The sequence below is a fragment of the Sturnus vulgaris genome, chromosome 6 (assembly GCF_052056855.1).
Source record: "Sturnus vulgaris isolate bStuVul1 chromosome 6, bStuVul1.hap1, whole genome shotgun sequence".
In the NCBI taxonomy this organism is placed as follows: Eukaryota; Metazoa; Chordata; class Aves; order Passeriformes; family Sturnidae; genus Sturnus; species Sturnus vulgaris.
Window position 1 is genome coordinate 41,719,161 of NC_142248.1, and position 19,985 is coordinate 41,739,145.

The following is a 19,985-nucleotide window of genomic DNA, read 5'->3' on the forward strand; positions in this document are numbered from 1 at the left end:
ATATTCACAGAGAGCAGTTTAGTTATGCCTGTGGCACAGATGTACAGAAACAAACAATTGCAGCTGTCACAACATTGCTGAGGCATCATGAAGAACAGAATGGCACCAAAACTGCAGCTGATTGAGTGTCCTAGACACTCCATTTCTCATGTAAAAAGAGAGAGAACCTCTCCCACAAATCATCTCCCACATTTTTAGAGCTTTTCCAGGATCAGTGAAATCTGCTACTAAATGTGCATTTCTACCTTTGGGGGTTTTGTGAAGCTGAAAAGAATTAGAATAATTGAAACATTTAGATTGGAAAATACCCTTAAGGTCACTGACTCCAACCAGTATGTACAACAGAAAAAGAGATTCTAAATGGCAATATTATTGTGAGATAGAAGATATTAATAAAGCCACCTTGTCCTACAGCTCTCTTGCATTGCAGGCTTCAGCAATAGTTAGATCTTTACCACAAAGATGAGTTCTCATCCCCACAGAGATAAACCTGAGTGCATTACCTGAACAATGCCATCTGACAATGTACCAGAAGACCAGGAGGTTGCACTGTCTTCCTTGAGCCTTTCATCATCTCTTTCTGAAGGCCAAAAGCTTGCATCTTTCTCTGTGGTTGCACTTCCCTTTGAAAGCAGTAATAGCTCAGCTTTAGCTTGTGAGCAGGAAGCTCAGATATTCCTCCAGGCAAAGTAAAGCACTGCAAACTCCTAATAACACTTTGCTCTATTTCTGCCTTGTTTATCTATCTATATCTGTTTCCCAAATCCAACCTCTCTTCTTGCTCTATAGCTCTGCTACAAGATGAATGGCAGCTGGATGACATTGATAATATTCTCTAGAGACCACAGAATATTCTTATTTTTTACAATATTAAAAAAAAACCTGAAAAAAGCCCCAAACAAACCAACAACCACCAAAACAACAAGAAGACACTATCCTTCTCCAATTCTGTCCCCTAAAAAGTCCTACATGCAAAGAAAGTTGTGCCAGTGAAGGTGCAGAGTGAGAAACCTGAAACTGCTTGGATCAATAGTGAGGCACAAGCTCTCCAAGCTGTTTGGACTTCTTTGCACTGCCTTGCCACGGAGTTTTTTTCCAAAATAAATTATCTTTGCTCCTCTGCAGTTCACCTGGACATTCAGACCCCTCAGATTCAGAGCAACCTATAGGGCAGTGTCCCCTAGTTTCTCCCAATCTCTCAAAAATCTCTTCTATTTTAACTTCACTCCCAACAGTCTAATCACACACTCTTTTACTTAACTTCAAACATACAAATAAATTTTATTGTTTATGTTTTGGCATTTCAGAGGCTAATTCTTTCATGGAAACATTGGTATTTAAGGCCACATTTTGCCATTTACACTTCATAAAGGGGGAACTACTAAATAGGCAATCCCACCAAAAGCAGGATCACACCTCCCAGAACAAGCTGCTGTGTACTACTGGCAGTGGAATATTGGTACACTGGATTAAGTGCAATTCCTTTGCATCCTGGAGTGATAACAGATATTTTAAGTTGTTCTGAAATATTTCAGATTTTCCCATTTTTCATAATTCCTCCTTTACCACAATCTTCTATCTTACATACACAGCTGTATATATCTAAAATAAACTGGACTCACCTTGCTGTGTAAAGAACAGTCTTCTGATTCTTCATCTAAGGAAGGTAGAAGAGATATCACACCTCTTTTTTTCAACTACAAAAACACACAGAGAGACAACCCAATTAATCATGACAAGAACAGCAAAAGCCTCTTCACTTCTGCCTGTAAACCAAAACAAAATCACCACTTGAGATCCACTTTTGGAGAAACATTTAACACCTGGCAACCTACATTAAAATAACTGAAAGCTGCAGGTTCTAAGTACCTCTGAAAATTGGGATTTGTTGGTGTTAGATTTCAACAGCACAGATACAAAAGGGAGAAATTTCATTTTGCCTCATGAAAATAATTTATTGAAAATCCCAGAACAACTGATTATCAACAAAACTGCACATGGAGCATTTTGCTCTTGATTGATGAAAACTTCACATTGCAAATGAAAAATGCTAAGAAATAACCAGATGCAGACCTTTCCTACCTTCTCCTAGACATGCTCACACTCTGTCCTTCTGAACACAAAGGGGAGGAGAGGCAGTATTGATTCACAGGGGCGCTCCTCTCTCACATGCCACTCCTCCAGGAGCAGGAAGGGTTATTTACCTCCCCTCTTTGGCCCTCAGGTGAGTGACCACTTACCTGCTGACCAGAAACATCAGTCCCAATCAGGTCACTCTGTGCTAATACAGAGCTTGGAGGTTCATCTGCTGCTTCAGGCACTTCTTGCTTCAGGCGCTGGTGAAGCTCAGACATGGAATTCTTCATCCCGGTAAGGAAATCTTCCTTTCTTTGGCACAGCTTTATGATCTCTTCTTTTACAGCTTCCATTTCTCCCTAAGGAGCAACAACATCTGTAAGCATCCATTTTTCCTTTTCAACCAAACAGCAATGCAACAGATGACACCAGTGATGTATCTTACTGGTACTGGGGCTATTTCCCCCTTTTCCTTTTTCTGGGCTTTGGGACAGTTCCCCATTGTCACTGCAGGAGATGTCCAGGTACATGCAAACCAGCAGCAACAGATTCAGCTCAGGACAGCACTGGCCACTTGTGATGCAGAAGTTGGTAGTGTGGAAGGAAATGTGCCAGGCTGGAACGAATTCTAACTAGGTGCTGCATATCCATGAGAATACCAGCTTCCTCCAGAGCAAAGGGAATGCAGACTGGTTACATTACTCTGTGTGTCAGAGCAGATGATGCTACTTGCAAGTACCTTCCCTGACAGCCTGACACTGAACACTTGGGAAAGCCCTGAGGAGGGCAAAGACAGCAAATGAAGGTAGCTCAGGGCTCAGTCTTTGGTGAAGCTGGCCCAAAGGAAACAAACCACTTGGTGGTGTTGGGGATGTGGCTAGGGCCAAAATTATCCCATGTCTTTGAATGTGATACTGGGAGAAATAAATGGACCCCAACAAAGCTTAAGGAAAATATTTAACGTTCCTAAACTAAGAGGAACGTTAGTTCCTAAGAGACTAAGCAATAATCCAAGTAACTGCACTAACAGAGGAGGAAATAAATCTGTCTTGGTCTCCTTCCTGGCCATGACTATTGCTCCAATCAGTGTTCTGCCCTTAAGAGTTTTCTCCTCGGGCTTTCCTTACCACCCAGCCTCCAGGTGAACCAAGAAATCCCAGCAAATAACAGAGTATGACAGGGGCATGGAACGAATTGCCCTACTGCCTTCATTACTGAAAGTGCTAAAGCTCTTTGAAGCATTGTTACTTGCTCAGAAGACTGAAACCTGGCTAAATATCCCTTTGCATACTGGGGTCAGCTGATCACAGCAAGCTTTGATGCTAGGCTTGGAGTGAGAACAGCACTGGCTCCACACCATGCTCTGTCATTAGGGATGTTATGCAAGTAATAATCTGTGGCAGATGAAAGCAGTGAGGCTGCTGGTCCTGTCTCCACTACAGCTTCTGTGAATAGCTCTAGGGTGGCAGCATGACAGGAAAGGTGGAGGGAGGAACTCCAGCAAATTTTGCAAGGACATGGGAACTCTGCTCTGACAATGCTTTCTTCCTTTTGTACACTCAAAACCAGAAGATAAAACCATCCAAAGGTAAAGGAAAGAAAACGTCATTTCATGAAGAAACAGACATCCATGACAATTTGGCATGTTTTTATGGATGTCCACTGGGAACAGTATATCTATTTATTTCACTGCAGGAGACTTGCCAGCATAGATTTGCCAGCTACTCTTGTAAACTTAATTAGCAATAACATCCTCAGAAACCAAATCTTTCTTAAAATCTCTTTTTTTTCTGAAATCCTCCAGTAAAACGGGCCATTCCACTGCCCACTTCTATTCCTGCAATGCTGTATCTGCCAAGTTTTCTGCTAAAACAAGAACTATTAAACATAAAATCCTGCACTCAGAGACAAAAACAAGGAAGAATCAGGAAATGAGTCATGCTGAGCACTACATCAAGCCTCCAACATCCAACCAGCTGACAGCAAGGCGACTATGCACTTAGGAGCCTCCTGAATGATTATAGTTATTAGGGAAGTACAATAGAAGTGTATTAACTTCACTGTGACTGACTAGAAAAAACGGAGCATTTCAGAGGCACTTTATAAATAGTTATTACATTTAATTAGTAATTTCCTGACTTCTGCAGTGCTATGCTTAAACCATTTATTTTTGCATTAAAAAATCAATTCATCCATTACAGAAAGCAGCTGACTGTAAAGAGAAAAGCAACACGTTTACCAGTGATGAAAACACAGTGTGGCAATGAGGACAAATAAAGGAGTCTAATGAATCTAACCCTAACTAGAATCCACAAAAGTAGCATTGCATGACCAGTTATCAGAAAGGGACCCAGTTCTCTCCTTAGGCACTATCCCAAGCTGCCACTTCAGGAAAATGAGCAGGATGCTGAACACAGGTAAGCTCTCACTGCTGTATATTGTTTCACCAAAACAGCTGTCGTGAAAACAGCACCCAATTTTTATTCCAAGTTGACATAGGCATAAATGACACATCAAAATCAGTAAGGAGTATGCTATGAAAGATATAACCAGCTTGCAGAGTAATATTAATTGTAATTAATTGCATGGTCACACTATGGCATTCAATTGCCTGCTTGACTGTGGTGTAGGAGGGAAGCACACCACTATTTCTCAGTGCTCTGCATCATCATGATTAGTGTTAGTCAGGATAAGGAAGACACATGAGAGAGAATAGAATGAAACCCACCTCTGGACTAGGAGTCTTCTGAGCCTGTGGTTGATCTTCATGTGATATTTCAACCAAATTGTTCTTCAGCAGTTGTTTCAACTTCTCAATTTCTTGCTCACATTCTTCTGTTTTCTTTACAGTTTCCTGTGAAATAGCAATCTCCATAAATAATTTTGAAACAAGGAGTACATAAACAAATAAGTCAGTAAAGAAACAAAGAGTACTTGAACTGAAGAGTACTGAAGCCTCTTTTGTACCTGAAGTTATGTGTTTGCAGAATATAGTTATGCAGAATCTGTGTTTGTTCTGCTAACTTTGCACAAGCCCATCCTTCACTAAGTTTATTATTCACTTACTAAAGACAAACAAGATGAAGTATGGTGGGGTATTCTGTCCAGGAGCTCCAGAGCAGAACTGTGAATTTGGCTATCGAATGGAAATGGAGCAGATTTTACCACATTCATTGCAATTTAGAAAAGGTTGTTAAAAAGAGAGAAATTAAAGGGTTTCTTATCAAGTAGAAAGCCTAACTGGCTTTTACTGGTTCTCAAGACTTTACTGCCAGCTAGTTCTGCACTGATCACAGATGAACTGTGCTGTACACCATGCAAACACTGCAGCTCAGAGGATAACCCAACCACACTGTCTGACTATTTGAATACTTCCAATAAAAATGATAAGCATTACTAACATGTGAACAACTGTGAACATGGCTTATGGGAAACAGATGTTATAAACAGCCAAATTCTCTTTTACTCATTTGACAGTGACAGCAAAATCTCATTGCCCCCCCAGGCTTTGCTGTTCATGCAGAAATGGGCAATCTCCCTACACTCATTTGCCAGTCACAGCCTGTCATGATGTCCCAGGTCATTAAGAAATTGTCACATCTGCAAGTCAGAATATCTTGTCAAAACACTGAATGTGCACAGCACTTGGTGGCTCTGTGTTTCTGGACCCAGAGGCTGACAACCAAAGAATATCAAAGGACTGTTCCTCAGGTGCCTGCAAAAGGTAATGAAGAAACAATGAAGTCAAGAGGCTCGATCCTCCTGTGCTGACAGCAGCACCTGAATGCCCCAACAGGTCAAAGATTTCACTGCAGAGTGTTCACAGACTGCCTTTCAGAGCAAAGAGTCTCTCCTGTTATGAACAGCAACAGTGCCATTTCTTCAGTCACTTCTTCATAGCAGCACTCCCACTCAAGAAGATGCAGGCTAATAAGGTTCTACATAACCATTATTATTTTACAGGTCTTAGAAGTGAGAAGAAACTATTTTCCCAGTTAAAAAAAGAAAGCCAATTTGAAGGGGAAGATATTTGTGGGCTATAATCTTAGTGCCACAGGCAAAGAATTAGAGAGGAAAGAAAAAGGAATCAGTCTTCTACTCAGTTTCAATGAGAAAGTAAAAGAAGATCTCCTAAAAGGAAAATTCTCATACTCACACCTTCAATTCCACATGAATTGGACTGTTTAGCAATAAATTGAGTCCTACCTCAAATTTCCTCAACTAACTAAAGAGTTTGAATATTTCATAAACAGACTCCAATGTCTTCTGTCATGGACCAATATGTGAATATAGTCACTTACCTGAAGATAATTAATTTGTTTCTGCCTTCTACTCAGGGAAAAGAAAATCCGATTCTATAGTTTATCCAATATAACAAATTATGCCATATATGTGAGACTGAATTTCTTCCTACAAGTGCTGCCTTTCTTCTGAGTTATTTCCTGGTTAACAGTTGCTCTTTATTTTTCATATTGTGGTAATTCTAGAAGACCTACCCATGGGAAAGGCCCACCTACCCACAATGTATTTGTTTTGGAAAAGCTTAGTGAAAATGTGGTCAGTAAATAATCAGATATGCAAATAATACCACTCTCTTGCACTGAAAACCAGCAGAAGCAGATATGGCATCCAAACTTTCTTCCTGATGACGTTATTTAGGTGTGGAACTTAACAGGCCATAATAAAAAAAAAAAAAAAGAGGACAACATCCAACAGAGAATTAAGTCACTTAAAGTCCTGCCCCAGAGTATTTTCAATACCTATTACAGGCTTTGTCTCTGACTTACTGTTTCAGGTGTTACAATGCAACTTAATTATACAAAAGCTACTGGTGCAATATTCCATTGCCTCATCCATAGCAAAATAGGGGCAAACCCATTCAAAGACTAATCCTCAGCAGAAAAAAATGGATATATTTGTACAGGAAGCTCGGCTCCCATTTGCTTTCCTCTCTAGCAGGATTCTTACCACCTTTTTAATGCAGCACTCAAAATGCCATGGCTTTATTCCTTTGTTACACCTTAGCTGGTGCCACACTTGTATTGTGGTACTGCTGCTTTCCACCCATTCAACTGCACTGGAAAAACTCTTTTGCACAGTTTGATACACTAGCTGCCAAGAATTGCCATTTTTCCAATCTGTTCTCTCACAAAGAAATTTCATTCAGCTGCAGATTGTTGGGTGTCTACAAGATAAAGGCAAATGCTGAGCAAAGAAATGTCATAGCTTTACAAAAAGGAGAAAAGACTAAAATCTGACCTAATACTGCACAAAAACCAGTTACAAGTGCCATTACAACAACTGATAATTGGAAAGCACCCTGTTTCTGATGCTTTTAAGGTGCTTTGAAAATTCTCCATTATTGATCTGGTAACTCTGAAAAAGGTACATTTTATCACATCCATTTTTTGGATGTAAGAAATTGTATGGACTAAACAAAAAACAAAAAAGAACCCAACCACCCCCCCCCAAAAAAAAACACACAAAAAAGAGACTGTAAGGATTATATAGATCTAATATAGCCGCTGCTTTTTCCTGACTCCAAACATCCAGTTTCTCTTTGTGTTCTGTTCTTAATTTCCCAAAGTGAAAATCAAAAATGGACATTCCCATTTTAGCTGTCTGCCTGGCCTCTGAAATGCCCACTTAGATGTTTTAAAGCATTCTGCTTCACCCTAATAGCTTAGGAAAAGCAGATCAGCAAAGGTAATGTAACATTTTTCTAGGTCTGTCAGCATCCTGCCAAGAAATGGATGAGTCACACGAGAACTTTAATTCCTCTGCTGCCGTGGGAACCTGTGTTAGCAAACTCCAGATTTCCTCCAGCCTGGGCAATGGAGCATGACCAGGTCCTGAATTAAAATTTCCCTGAGCTGGTACAACCACACTGCTCAGTGAAGTGCTGCACAGAGACTCCTTCAGGCCTGGAGCTGTTCCATAATTGTCCCTGAGTTAACACTTGCTGACCCCCAGCTTTGCCTTCTCCTGTTGTTGCTTCCCTTCTGTGTCCAAACCTGGCCTGGCCAGCAGCACCTCCAGGACCCCTGTCACATGCTGGCCTGCCTCAAAACAGTGAATTAACCATTAACCTGTAGGGAATGGCCACTTTCCTGACTCACTGGTTCGAATTAGAAAAGACCTTCTGCTGTTAGCAATTGCTCTCTAATGGCTGTCAACGAGAATTTCCATGGTCAAGGTGAGTTTCAAGAGTTGAACGTTGCAGATGTGAGCATCTGCATCTAACACTGGACTTCAATCACCAGTGCAAACCTGGGGCATGAAACACCTGAGCCTTCATTTCTTCTACAGTATGTTGTCAGCTGTGACTGAATTGAAAAACTGAAATGTATGCCAAGACTATTCAGTGTGCTTTGTTGCAGGATCAAATTAAATAGGAAAAAAAAAAAAGAAACCAGAAAAAAAAAAAATCCCCAAAACATTACACAGAAGACACAGTAGGTTTAACTACATGGCTGCAAAAGCAACACTGTTTAAAGATCAAAATCACTTTAAAAAAAAAAAGTGGTTCAGGTGACTTAAAAAAAATAAAAAAAAATACATATATATAATCAATTACCTCAAGTAGCTCATTTTGCTCCTTAGTAATTTTTTCTAATTTCTTCAATTCTCTCAAGAGCTGTCTTGCTCTTTGGAAGACTGAGAAAGGTTGCATTTTCAGCCCTGGCAGCTGAAGAGCATCTTCATAGGACTGAATATGAACAATAGTTTTCTGCATGGGAGCAACATGCTCAAGTATAACCTGTCAGGATAGAACAGAGATGATGCATGTGATACTGAGTTAGAAAACACTTGAGTTCTCTGTGGGCATATTCTCAACAGTGCTTTAATTTCAAGTGTTTTGTGTTCAAACCATGACTGTGCTTCTTGAAAAGGTCTCTTAACAATCTCACCTCGGGGTTTACAGTGATCAGGAAAAAAAGCCTATATAGGAGTTTTCACAGACCTGTCCATGTTTAAGTTGGTCTTTAGGAGAAAATTCCAACAGATCTTCTGATGACAGGATTGTCTTCATTTCTGCAACATCCTTCTCAAACACTTTCACATGAGATTCAATGGCATCCAACTCCTAGATTTTGGGAAAAGAGAGTATTTGTAGGTAATCCCAACACCAAAGCCAACTTGCATTTTGGTCTTTCACTTAAATTTAAGAAGAAATACTGAAAAATGACTGCAGCATATGCAGGATATGTTAACAGATGTTATCTATCAAAAGGCTGGTTTTTATAAATTACTTTTAGTCATAACTTCTAAAGGAATTAGGTATTCAAGATCATCTGGTCTGTTTTAAACCCCAAATATAGAACTGAAATATCCTTAAAAATTCACATTATAAATTAGCAGTAGTGAGAAGAGAGTTTTCCAGTCTGTGATAGTTATCAGAATAGGAAAATGCTGCCATTACATTGTTGCAGCTTCCAGTAGGAAGTGACTTCTGTCAGATGGAAAAGGAATCTGCAGACAGCTGTTTCTGAACTCTCACAGGGACAGTCACAGAGTAGATTAGGCTGGAAGGGATCCTGAAAGGTCTCTGGTACCCATTAAACCAGGGCACTTGGGGTCTGATCCTATTGAGATTTAGGTATCTCTTGAGGTGGGAATATTACCCCTGCTTGGAGCTCCTGATCTAGTGTTTGACCAAATTCACTGCAAAAAAAAAATTAAACTCCTTCCTACACTTGAGGTCTGCTACTGCTCATCTTTTTGCTGTCACCCCAAGAAAAACCTGGCCCAATCCTGTCTGTAATCCCAGCTTCTCACCCTCAAGCTTCTCTGGGCTGAACCGACCCAGGCTCCCAGCCTTTCCTCCTACATCCTGTGCTAATCCTGAAATTTACAGCTTAATAAGTTACCAAATGCCTTCTGATGGTTTGTTTCCAAACAATTAATTTCCTCACTTGGCACACTTACAAAAACCAGCACTACACCCTGTTTTCCATGCAGGCAATATAATCTGCATTTCCTGACATATGATGAAGCTCTGATAAAAGGCACTTATGGGTCACCCAGACTTACATCAGCCACATGCAGGATTTGTGGAAGAATCTCTGCTATCTCATGCTGTAAAGTTGTTACTTGAACATCTATTTCATTCAGCTGCTGCATTGTACTGTCAGTTTCAAAGATGGGTGACAGCTCCTCCAGCTCCATGGAGATCCCGTGCAGAAGATTTTGCTTTTGCTCTGAGTCTTCCAAAGCCATCTGGAGACAAAACAGGAGCTTAGTTTGGTACATCACTGCTGAACATTAAATTCATGGAGGTAAGGATTAGAAGGAACAAAATGCTCCAAAAAACATCAGGCCAGTTGTGTGTGATGTGAAGTCTCTTCCCCTGCAATGAACTGGGTGAGCTTTTGGATTAAGTGCAGTGGACACTGTCATGAAGAACAGCGAGGGCTGCAAGAAATGCACAAGATCCATTGTCTGGGTGGTGTGTGAAGGAAAGACTGAATGCATGTTTCCACTCCAATGCAAGCCCAGACTGCATTTCCAAATCCACTAGTTTCACAGCCCAGAACAAATAAAACATTCCATTTCACAAACACAAGCTTTTGCCACAAAAAACATTAATGGGTTTTAGAAATCACATTGTCCCCATTGTGGCTACATGATTTTGTAACATATCAGCCCAGAATGGCCAGCTACTTCCTGTCAAGAACTCTAGTCTTACTACAAAAATCTATGTTCAGAACAACTTTCTCATTTGGTCTAAGCCAAGGAGTGGATGCACAGAAAACTCGAATTTTAAGTACAAAATTGCCAGAATCTTTTTTTTTTGCCACTGGCCCTGATCTTCCCTGTAATATTACAAACATTAGATTTTTGAAATTACCAATCAGAATTCCTTTCAAGAAACAGTGAGCACAGCCTTCCAAACCACAACTCACTTCAAAGTTTCCATCTAACACACAGCCATCAAAAAACAGAACTTCGCCTTTTTGGCTCACAAACAATATAGAAAGAATCCTACATATGCAGGCAGTAAAAACAAACCATAGCCACTCAGCAGGGTTACAAAAGACAATCACACATTTCTGGAAGTTGTACAACAGTTCAGCACTTGCACAAGCTAGGTTATGTTCAGCACCAGAAACATCTGTACTTCCTGAGTGTCAACTATAGCTACTTTTCCCTTAAAGGATTTACTGAAACTGGTCACTTTACTTATGTCAGTAACAATTAAGAATGGAAAACTGCATTTGTACAGAGCAACAAGTGCTAATAGAGCATTTATCTGCATCAGCTCTTACCTGGAGCTCATCAGTGTGCTTGTGTAAGCTTTTTGCAGAGTCATGCTGAGCATCAGCTCTTAGCAAACTGTTGGTGCTTTCTATCCAATCTTTCACATTTTTCAGGTGCTCCTCATATTCTTCCATCTTGTTGGTGGCCTAGGAAATTACAGAATTTTACAGAAAGTCCCAAGTTGATTGTTTCATTGTATAAGATAAATGCATCTATGAACTAGATTAAAAGAAAATCGGGTGCATTTGCATCACGGTCAGTTAAATTAGTATGGTGAAATAAAAACCATTTTTCTGAAACAGTTTTATTATTTCAGGCTATTCCCTCTCACCAAAATACTCTTGGTGCTTGCATGTTTACATTTCATGGGGGCATTGTCACAATTTACATGGCAATGGCACTTGAATAGACATCCCCTTGGCAGAGTCTGAGAGAACCACCTCAACACTCACCCAGGGGCAAGAACTCCCCATACCAACCCTTTAACCATGGCTTGAACCATTGGGGCAGCCACTCCAGAAACCCCAGCTACATAAGCCTTGCCACAGCAGGCTAGTGACTCTACCCATCTGACAGCCTCTGATGATGTTCCATGCAAAGCCTTCACTCTGCTTTTTTTTTTTTTTTTTTTTTTTTAATAGGCTTGGATTTAAAAAAAACCTGTTCTATTTGCAGGCACCTTGTTGAGAATGGCAGTTCTGCGCTCAGCACGCTGTGAGACCTGCTGGTACTGCCTCAGGGGAGCCTCCAGGATATCCATCAGCTCCTGGGCCTGGCAGGAATTCTGCTCCACTATATCCTGCACCTCTGCATCCAGCTCGTTGAGTTTGTAATGCCAAAGGTCCAGCATATCCCAAATTTGCTGCATGTGGAGAGAAGGGAAATGAAACAGAAGGTCAGGCTCAAAGATAACAGCAGTGTTATTTGTTCTTCGTGTGGGACATGAACTGCAAAGGTTTCAGAACTGGTCTGATGAGAACAGAACACTTTGCATCTGCTGGTGTGATTCACAGTTGAAAAAAAGCATGGATTTTCCTGTGAGAAAGAATTGATAAATATGCACCAGCTAAATGCTTGCTTGTACTTCTTTTACAGACATAAGATGAATGGAAGACTACTTTATGCTAAACCAGGCTCTGTAAAAACAACCAAAAATCTTTTAACACCCACAGATTGTATTTTCGGCAAGATTACCTTCTGAACTTCTTTGGCTTTTGCAATGTTTTCACTCTTCTGTTGTAACATCTTTTCAATAGCATGAAGGCCATTGTTAATAGTTTCTGCTTTTCTTTTCAGCACATACTGAGGAGAGTTCTGCAAGATTTCAGAGCTAACCTGCCAAAGCAAAGAGAAAACAATAGGGGAGATTACAAAAGATCTGCTTGTGGTTGTGCACCACCTCACCAAACATATTGAAATTCTTTTTGTTTCTCTTGACAAGTCAGTTAAAACCACTGGAATGGAGCTACATTTGCAGGGAGAAGCATTAACGTGAGCAGGTTCAACATCTAAACGTTGTTCACTCATTTGTTCTTGTTAAAAAATGCCTGGCTCAGAAAAGCAATCCCTGAGGAAACAAGCACTGAGGCACTGCAGCTCCCTGTGTGCTTTGCTTCAGTTGTCATGCTGCCTGGTGGGAAGGGTCACATTTGGATTTATTCTGTAAGAAACCCAGAATGACACCTTTATGTCTCAGCTGGCAGCTGTGACTTCCACATAACAAATAAAGGAATATCAAAGTGCATCAATGCACAGCGAATTTCTCAATATAAACTTGGAGATTTATCACTAAAACAAAAAAGCTCTGAGGAACTTAATTTCACTCTGCAGGACTCCACAGAAATGAAAAATTGGTGCACTGGAGGGCCTGATTTTCTGTGTAAAGAGAAAAACTATCAAAGCTGAAGCTGAGTAATTGCCTGAGCACAGGACTGAGCAACACAGCATAAGCTACCAGGTAACTACAGACTAGATAACGTGCAGGGAGTGAAAAAGTCCTTGATCTTGCCCAAAAGTGACATCTTTCCTTACTAAACCCTGCTGGCTGCCAGGGTCAGCCAAGCACCTGGAAATCATTAAATTGTGGTAAATTCTTTGTGTGCTGCAGCCCTAGGATTTAGGGGGCAAATGGACACTGAACAGTTTCATGCTGCCTTGATGCTAAAGATTTTTAATTTAATAGTTATTTTAGTTTGAAGCTCCTAGTACTAAAACACTTTATCCTTGTTGTGGGATGAGGAATTGAAACTATTTTTAGTTAATAAATTATCAACTTGTTTCTTAATTTTATTAACATCATTTATAGATTCCAACACAACCTCTCTAAAAAGTACCCGCAGTCCAATGTTGTATTGATTAAATTTCATTAATCAAAATAAATATATTCAGAAAGAACTAGAGGGCTCCTCTGAAATACTCCTGCTTATACCACGAAACTTGTGAAGTCAGTCTGTACTTAGTGCCTAAGACTTCTTAGAAAAAGGAATTCAGGCTGCAATCACTGAACACTTGACCATACTACTGTCCTGGAATTCACCAAACATGGGAAATTGTTGATAACTGTAGTGCCAGCTTCCAAAATAAACGAGAATCATGTATGAGTGATGTGACACAGCTGGAAACGAGTAAACAGACTGAGCTCTGACTTCATCTGTTTCATCAGCACAAAAACACTGCATCTGTCAATGCTCTGGTCATTACCAAAGCAGGATTTTAATTTCAAGACTTCTTACTGGGATAAAATTTATTATTTATGGCATCAAATGTACAATTTATTCTCATTTTTTGGTCTGCAGATTTAGAAGAAAGCAGAATGACATTAAAATATGACAACTCAATTTAACACATGCTGGTATCTCCTAATAGGTAACTTAACTGACCTGCAGTTCCACCATTTATTTTGTTTCCTAAATGCATTTTGAAAAATTCCAAGGTAGTTTATATGGCTTTCCAATACCTAAATGTGAAAAGCAAATGTTATCTAGCTTCCAGGACCAGTTCTTTCACTCCTATAGGTAATAATGTGTGCTTTGGGATAACCTTTTATATCTTGGTAAATGAAACAGTAAACAACAAAAAAATCCCAAAGCACAAATACTGTTTTGCTTTCCTTCTCTTCCCTCCTTCCAGTTGGTGATTCTGAAAGGACTAGTCTCATTTTGAAACATAAACTATAAAGTTAACCAAATTAAAACTCTTAAGCTTTAGTTATAATGCTGCCAAATATTTTATGTAAGATAAATTAGTAATTTGATAGACACTAAAAAGTAACTGGATTTCAAAACTGTTTTATTAAACTTTCAAATTTGATCAAATTAACCAAGATTTAACCTTAAAAGTTAGCATTGAACATTATTATTTCTGAATATGAGAACTGAAAGGGGTTTTTTTCTCATTTTTAAAATAACACAAATGAGTAAGCAATGATGGTATTTGTATCAGGCTAAAAATTTGACCCCAAACAGAGTATTACTCCATTTTCCCTTAATTTTGCTTTCAGCTAACTGCTTATATCCCTTGTAGATAGAATATATTGCAAAAAACTGATGCAATGGGACTCAGTTATTTAAATTTCCCTGATTTTAAAGGAAGGCGACCATGTTCTCAGAGGTGGTAAAAAGAACCATGTCACGATACCCTACCACGTGTGCAAATTACACTTTAAAAAAAAAAATCCTATTTCAAAGTCCTTTTTTAACCTAGTTCTGAAAATAGTTTCTCATTTAAGCTGTGCAAACTTTGCAATCAACTTTGACTACTCGTTCCCAGTTTAAGAATCAGATTGAATAAAAGACAGCATCCAAATCACATGAAAAAATATTGCTAAAGATTCTGCCATGTCCATTTATAATAAAAAATAAAAATGTTATATTCACACTGCTTACCATAAAATTATTCTAAAAAGAGATCTAGGCATGAGCAATGATTTATACATTTCAAATTGATCAATATGAAAACCACATCAGCAGTTACCTTCTCTTCTAGGTCTTGCAATACTTTCTTGCAGTCCTCCAGCTGTGTTTCGATCTCTGCAGGGACTATTGTGTACATTTCAGAATACTTGATCCGAAGTTTCTCCATGATATCCTCCAGAGCTTGACTCTCTCTGGCAATCACACTCTGAAGCTCCTACAAAATTAAGAATAACTTCAGCAGTTTTACCCAGTTTTTACTGAGTGCACGTGTGTAAATGTAAATATATGTGTATATACACACACACATAATGTATTGTATATTTCCTCCATGATTATGGTTTGGAAAAATTTGGTTTGGGGTATCAAACTTGATTTGATTACCTCTGCAAGCAGATAAACTCGAAGCAATACTGACTCATTTAATGAAATGATGCTTTTCAATCTGTAAGAATTAATTAAACCTGATACTGCTCCATGTTGGGGAAATGACGTTCACGGCAGCCACCATCTGAAGAGCTCCTCTGACTAAATGTTAACCTTGGTGCTCTCCCTTTTGCCAAAAGTGCATTCTTCCCTTTGAAAGAGTTAAATAGCCAACGTCCATCCCTTCATTATTATAAACAACACAAAGGCCACAAAAAGCAACAGGTTTCAGGCTGAAGTGTCTGCTTTCAGGCAATTATGCAGAGCAGCACAGCAGGCTCCTCTCACAACAGTAGCTTCCAGTTCTGCACGAAGAATGCAGGTTTTATGAGATAAAAGAAACTTGACCAACTGTCTACAGCCTGTGGCCTAGAAATAAAATCCGAGTCAAGTCCTTCTGCAGAAAGAATGAAGAAATTCATTTGTTTGGAAGGTTTTCTACAGTTTCAAGTTGGAAGGTTCTGTTTGCTGGCTTTATGGTTCCTTTCCCCAGTGCTCAGCTGTTTGAGAAACTCAAATGTTAACTCAAGTTATTGAGAAAAATTATCTAAACCACCTACGAGGCAATGAAAGGCACTAGAATTAACTGCCTTTGCTTTTTCAATTAGGAGTAATGGTAAGCCACTAGTTCAAAGTCTTCACTTGGGAATCTTTTCCTTCACACAAATGCAACAGAATATATATGTAAAACACTGAGACTGATTTATTTCCTGCCATCCCACAACAACTGGATCTGGTATTAAAAAACCCTCAAACTCTCAAAACCACAAAACAGCTGTGTGCCCCATTCTCTCAGGGAAAAGGCTGCTGTGGTCAAATGGCCCAATTAAGATTGTGCCAACATTTATGAGAGTTCACAGATTCCAAGAATCAGTTACAGCTCTCATCTCCAAAACAAAGCATGTCTCTGCAAACTGGTTTTTGTGTATTACTGCATGTTTCACATTTCACAGATTATTTAGCTGGAAAGCAGGTACCTATCAAAACTGTCCCGATTTTTTTCCCAAGGTTTGAGATAATAACACCTCCCCTTTTCATCTGTGTGGGTGAATTTAAAACTTTTGCCACCTAGCTTAATCAGGTTTGTCATCTCAAAATGAAATAGGTATTTCCACTCAATAGGTGCTGTGGAGTCCTGACTAATGCTATAGATCTCACAGGAATTAGATTTTCTTTGGAAGTAAGGGATGAAATTACCCTGCAGATTTTGGCTCACTGGTGTTTGGACTATGTAAAATTAATGAGTTCTTCAATCCTTTCAGCTCAATCTTCTCGAAAGGAATAGGCCTGCTGTGACATACTGCTAAAAAGAGATCATTTCATGGATGATCATTTTGATCATTTGATGATCATTTGATTTGATCATTTGATTTGATTGATGCTAGCATCTGCTTGTGCCATTGCTGTCAGAAACAGGAACAAGGTCTAAACTCGTTTTTGGGTGAGTTTTAGGTGCTTGGATTATCAAAATTCGGATGTGAGGGAAAAGAGCAGACATAAAGCAGTAGTAAAATTTCCTTCTGGATACAAAGAACTCAGTAAAAAAACCAGACACAACTCTAAATTCTAATTCTAATTAATTTTAAATATAAAACCAGCCCTTTTAGACAAATCCAAGGTCTCACCACAGCAATGCTGGCTTATGGGTTTTCAGAACTTCCTAAACATGTAATAAACATTTCTCTGTCATGCTAACCCCCCATCTGCCACCATGGTCTTTGGCTTCTCTATTTTTCCTAGACCTTTGCTAGGCTGGGGATACCCAACCAGTTTTTATACAAGACTCAGCAAAGAGAGTCCAAATTTGTACTACATTTTAGTGGACTAAAATAAATAAAGTTTTATGGTTAAGAAATAATTGCAGTAAGTATTATTTAAAATAATATTTGATCAAGACTTTAAAGTTATGATATCAAAATAAATGCAGTAAGAGTAATTTGAAACAAATAATTCAAATGATAGCTAAATAAACACATTCAGAAAGTGTTAGGAATAACATATCATAAAATCAAGAAATGCAGAAATCTACAGACTGCTGATGGCTGCTGGTGGACATTGAAGTTCTGATCACAATTTGATTTTTCAAAATTATTTACCAAGTTAACTTCCAATTTGGAACAGCAAGTCCAGAGCACCTGGAACTGCCCTGGGTAGGTATGCAGAGGGGAAAGCAGGCAGGGTGTACATTAAGCAGCCCTTTCTAAAAGGAATGGAGCTGGCTGTGAATTTCTCTGCTACCTGAAAATCCTCCTGTGCCTGCATAGATGCCCACAGAGGGAAAGGAACACAAACCAAGGCCATGGCAGGGCCAGTTGTATTCTGCTGAGCCAGAGTCATTATCTTTAAGTCAATGTGAATAGACCTTGCCATTAATTGTATCTGGAGCAAGTTCCAGCACCAGCATAAACCAGGACATATTCTGAACACATGAACAATAACAGAGCTGTTACCAACCTCCAGCTGTTCTGCCTTTCCATCAGCATCCTGCAATAACACAGATGCAGCATTCTGTAATGCATTTGTCACAGCACTTATTTCTTCAGTGACCTTGTTCCTCTCTTGAATCTCAGCTTTCACAGAATCTTTATGGTCTTGAGCTTTTTTGTACAACCTATGCAAGATTACCAGAAAGAATATATTTAGACTCTACACTAAGCAGAAGCAAAGAAAATGCTTAATACAGATATTATGTAGGTATATATCCAGAACCATGTTTGTCTGTAATTTAGGGTTTTTTCTGTTATTAAATCTGTGAGTTTTAGTGTCACTTATTATCTCAGTTTCTTTAAAGTCAGATCCTCAGATAGTGCTATTTGCTAGACCAAAGCAGAGATCAGTCTGAAGATGCTGGCAGAGCAGGCATTGTTCACAAAGACTACCATGTCCAAAAGCAAACCCAGAGAAGGGTGAATACAATCATCAGATTTGTAAAAAATACTTGAAGAGAATTTTAGACAGTGGCACTCAGTAAGATGAAAGTTGCATTGTTGCAAAAAGCACAAGGTCTGATTTTCCTGAAAGCAGAAAATCTTTAAATTCACAAGCACAACCTCTAAAACTGACTATTGTTCCTTGATTCCTACTGCATTTGAACACAAATTGCAGCTTAGAAATTATATGGCCAGGCTCAGGTCTTCTTAATAATATTCCCCAAGGCCCATACTGGAGACAGCAGATGGGTGAGACGGAGCATTGGTCTGACCCAGGAGAGCATTTATTGTCTTTTACACTCCACTACAGCTTTTATATCTTATTTGATATCCAATAAAATCCTGTGCTTGTGAATAGTCCTATCTGAGATCTCCAACAGAAATTTCACACCACTTACTTTTTACAGCGCTCTTGCATTGCCTTTATCTCACACAAGGCAGGAAGGGCAGCTTCTCCCTCAGCATTTTCAGGTGTATTCAGGATGTTTCTTATCCGATGAAGAAGCAAGAGTAAGAGGAGCTGCTGCTGGTTGATGTTTTCTTCAAATGAGTTCACAAAATCAAGTAACTCCACCAGCTCCTCTCTGGTGGCCTTTTCCTTCTCTTTAAGGCTTTCTGGCTGCTCTTCCTGGAGCTTATCGAGAATTATTGTTTCTCGTTCCAGCTAAGTAAACACCATGGCAAAGCATGAGATAAAGTGCTTTTTTATTCCACCATCTGAAGTTACATTATTCATTTACTTACACGGGTGACTAAGTACTGGGAATTACACAGTCAGAACTTGAACCTTTGAAGTGTGACAAAACCTCTGAGTTTGCTTTAACAAAGCACATAAACCTGTGCAGAGCTGCTCTGGGTTCATAGGACTGAATAAATATCCTCATGATTTCTGACTCTGGGTTCTAGAATGGATGGGGGTAGCTGAGCAGCAGGTGGGAAATGATGTTCTGCCCTGATCTCAGCCCTTTGCAGGTCATTTTACTCACAGCCCCATCTCCACCCCCAGACTTACAGATGTTGGGCAACTCACCTCTTCATTGATGAATTTCCATTCCTGCTTTAATTCTTCACAGGTAATTTCCAGCCCTTTGGCAGCCTCAAGTAAACCCAGCCAGTTTTCCCATAGCACTGTTACAATCCTGCCCAGAGCCCTGTCACTTCCTCTGCATAATCTCATAATCTCTCCAGAGATCTGCCTCAGCTTCACCAGATCCTCTTCAGCAGAGTCGATGCTGGAGACTAAAATCTTACAGGAAAAACAAACACATCAATAAATAAAATGCTACAGTCAGGAGTATTAATGAAGTATTCAGTAATTCAGTGATTAGGATTCTCTAGGAAAATGGCAATCACTCCACTGAGCTGGTAAAATATGGTCATA

General features: G+C 39.4%; 1 protein-coding gene across 1 annotated transcript in view; it reads right to left on the reverse strand.

Annotated features, from left to right (window-relative positions):
* Positions 1-19,985, reverse strand: part of SYNE2 (spectrin repeat containing nuclear envelope protein 2) — a 152,659-nt gene that overhangs the window by 70,453 nt on the left and 62,221 nt on the right. The window contains exons 51-64 of the mRNA XM_088166323.1: positions 19,635-19,850; positions 19,003-19,268; positions 18,129-18,285; positions 15,310-15,465; positions 12,532-12,672; positions 12,017-12,199; positions 11,346-11,483; positions 10,111-10,296; positions 9,041-9,163; positions 8,654-8,836; positions 4,805-4,930; positions 2,241-2,435; positions 1,623-1,697; positions 504-623 (exon numbers count right to left, since the gene is read on the reverse strand). Of these exons, the coding sequence (XP_088022449.1) occupies positions 504-623; positions 1,623-1,697; positions 2,241-2,435; positions 4,805-4,930; positions 8,654-8,836; positions 9,041-9,163; positions 10,111-10,296; positions 11,346-11,483; positions 12,017-12,199; positions 12,532-12,672; positions 15,310-15,465; positions 18,129-18,285; positions 19,003-19,268; positions 19,635-19,850 (2,265 nt within the window). The remainder of the gene's footprint in view (positions 1-503; positions 624-1,622; positions 1,698-2,240; positions 2,436-4,804; positions 4,931-8,653; positions 8,837-9,040; positions 9,164-10,110; positions 10,297-11,345; positions 11,484-12,016; positions 12,200-12,531; positions 12,673-15,309; positions 15,466-18,128; positions 18,286-19,002; positions 19,269-19,634; positions 19,851-19,985) is intronic.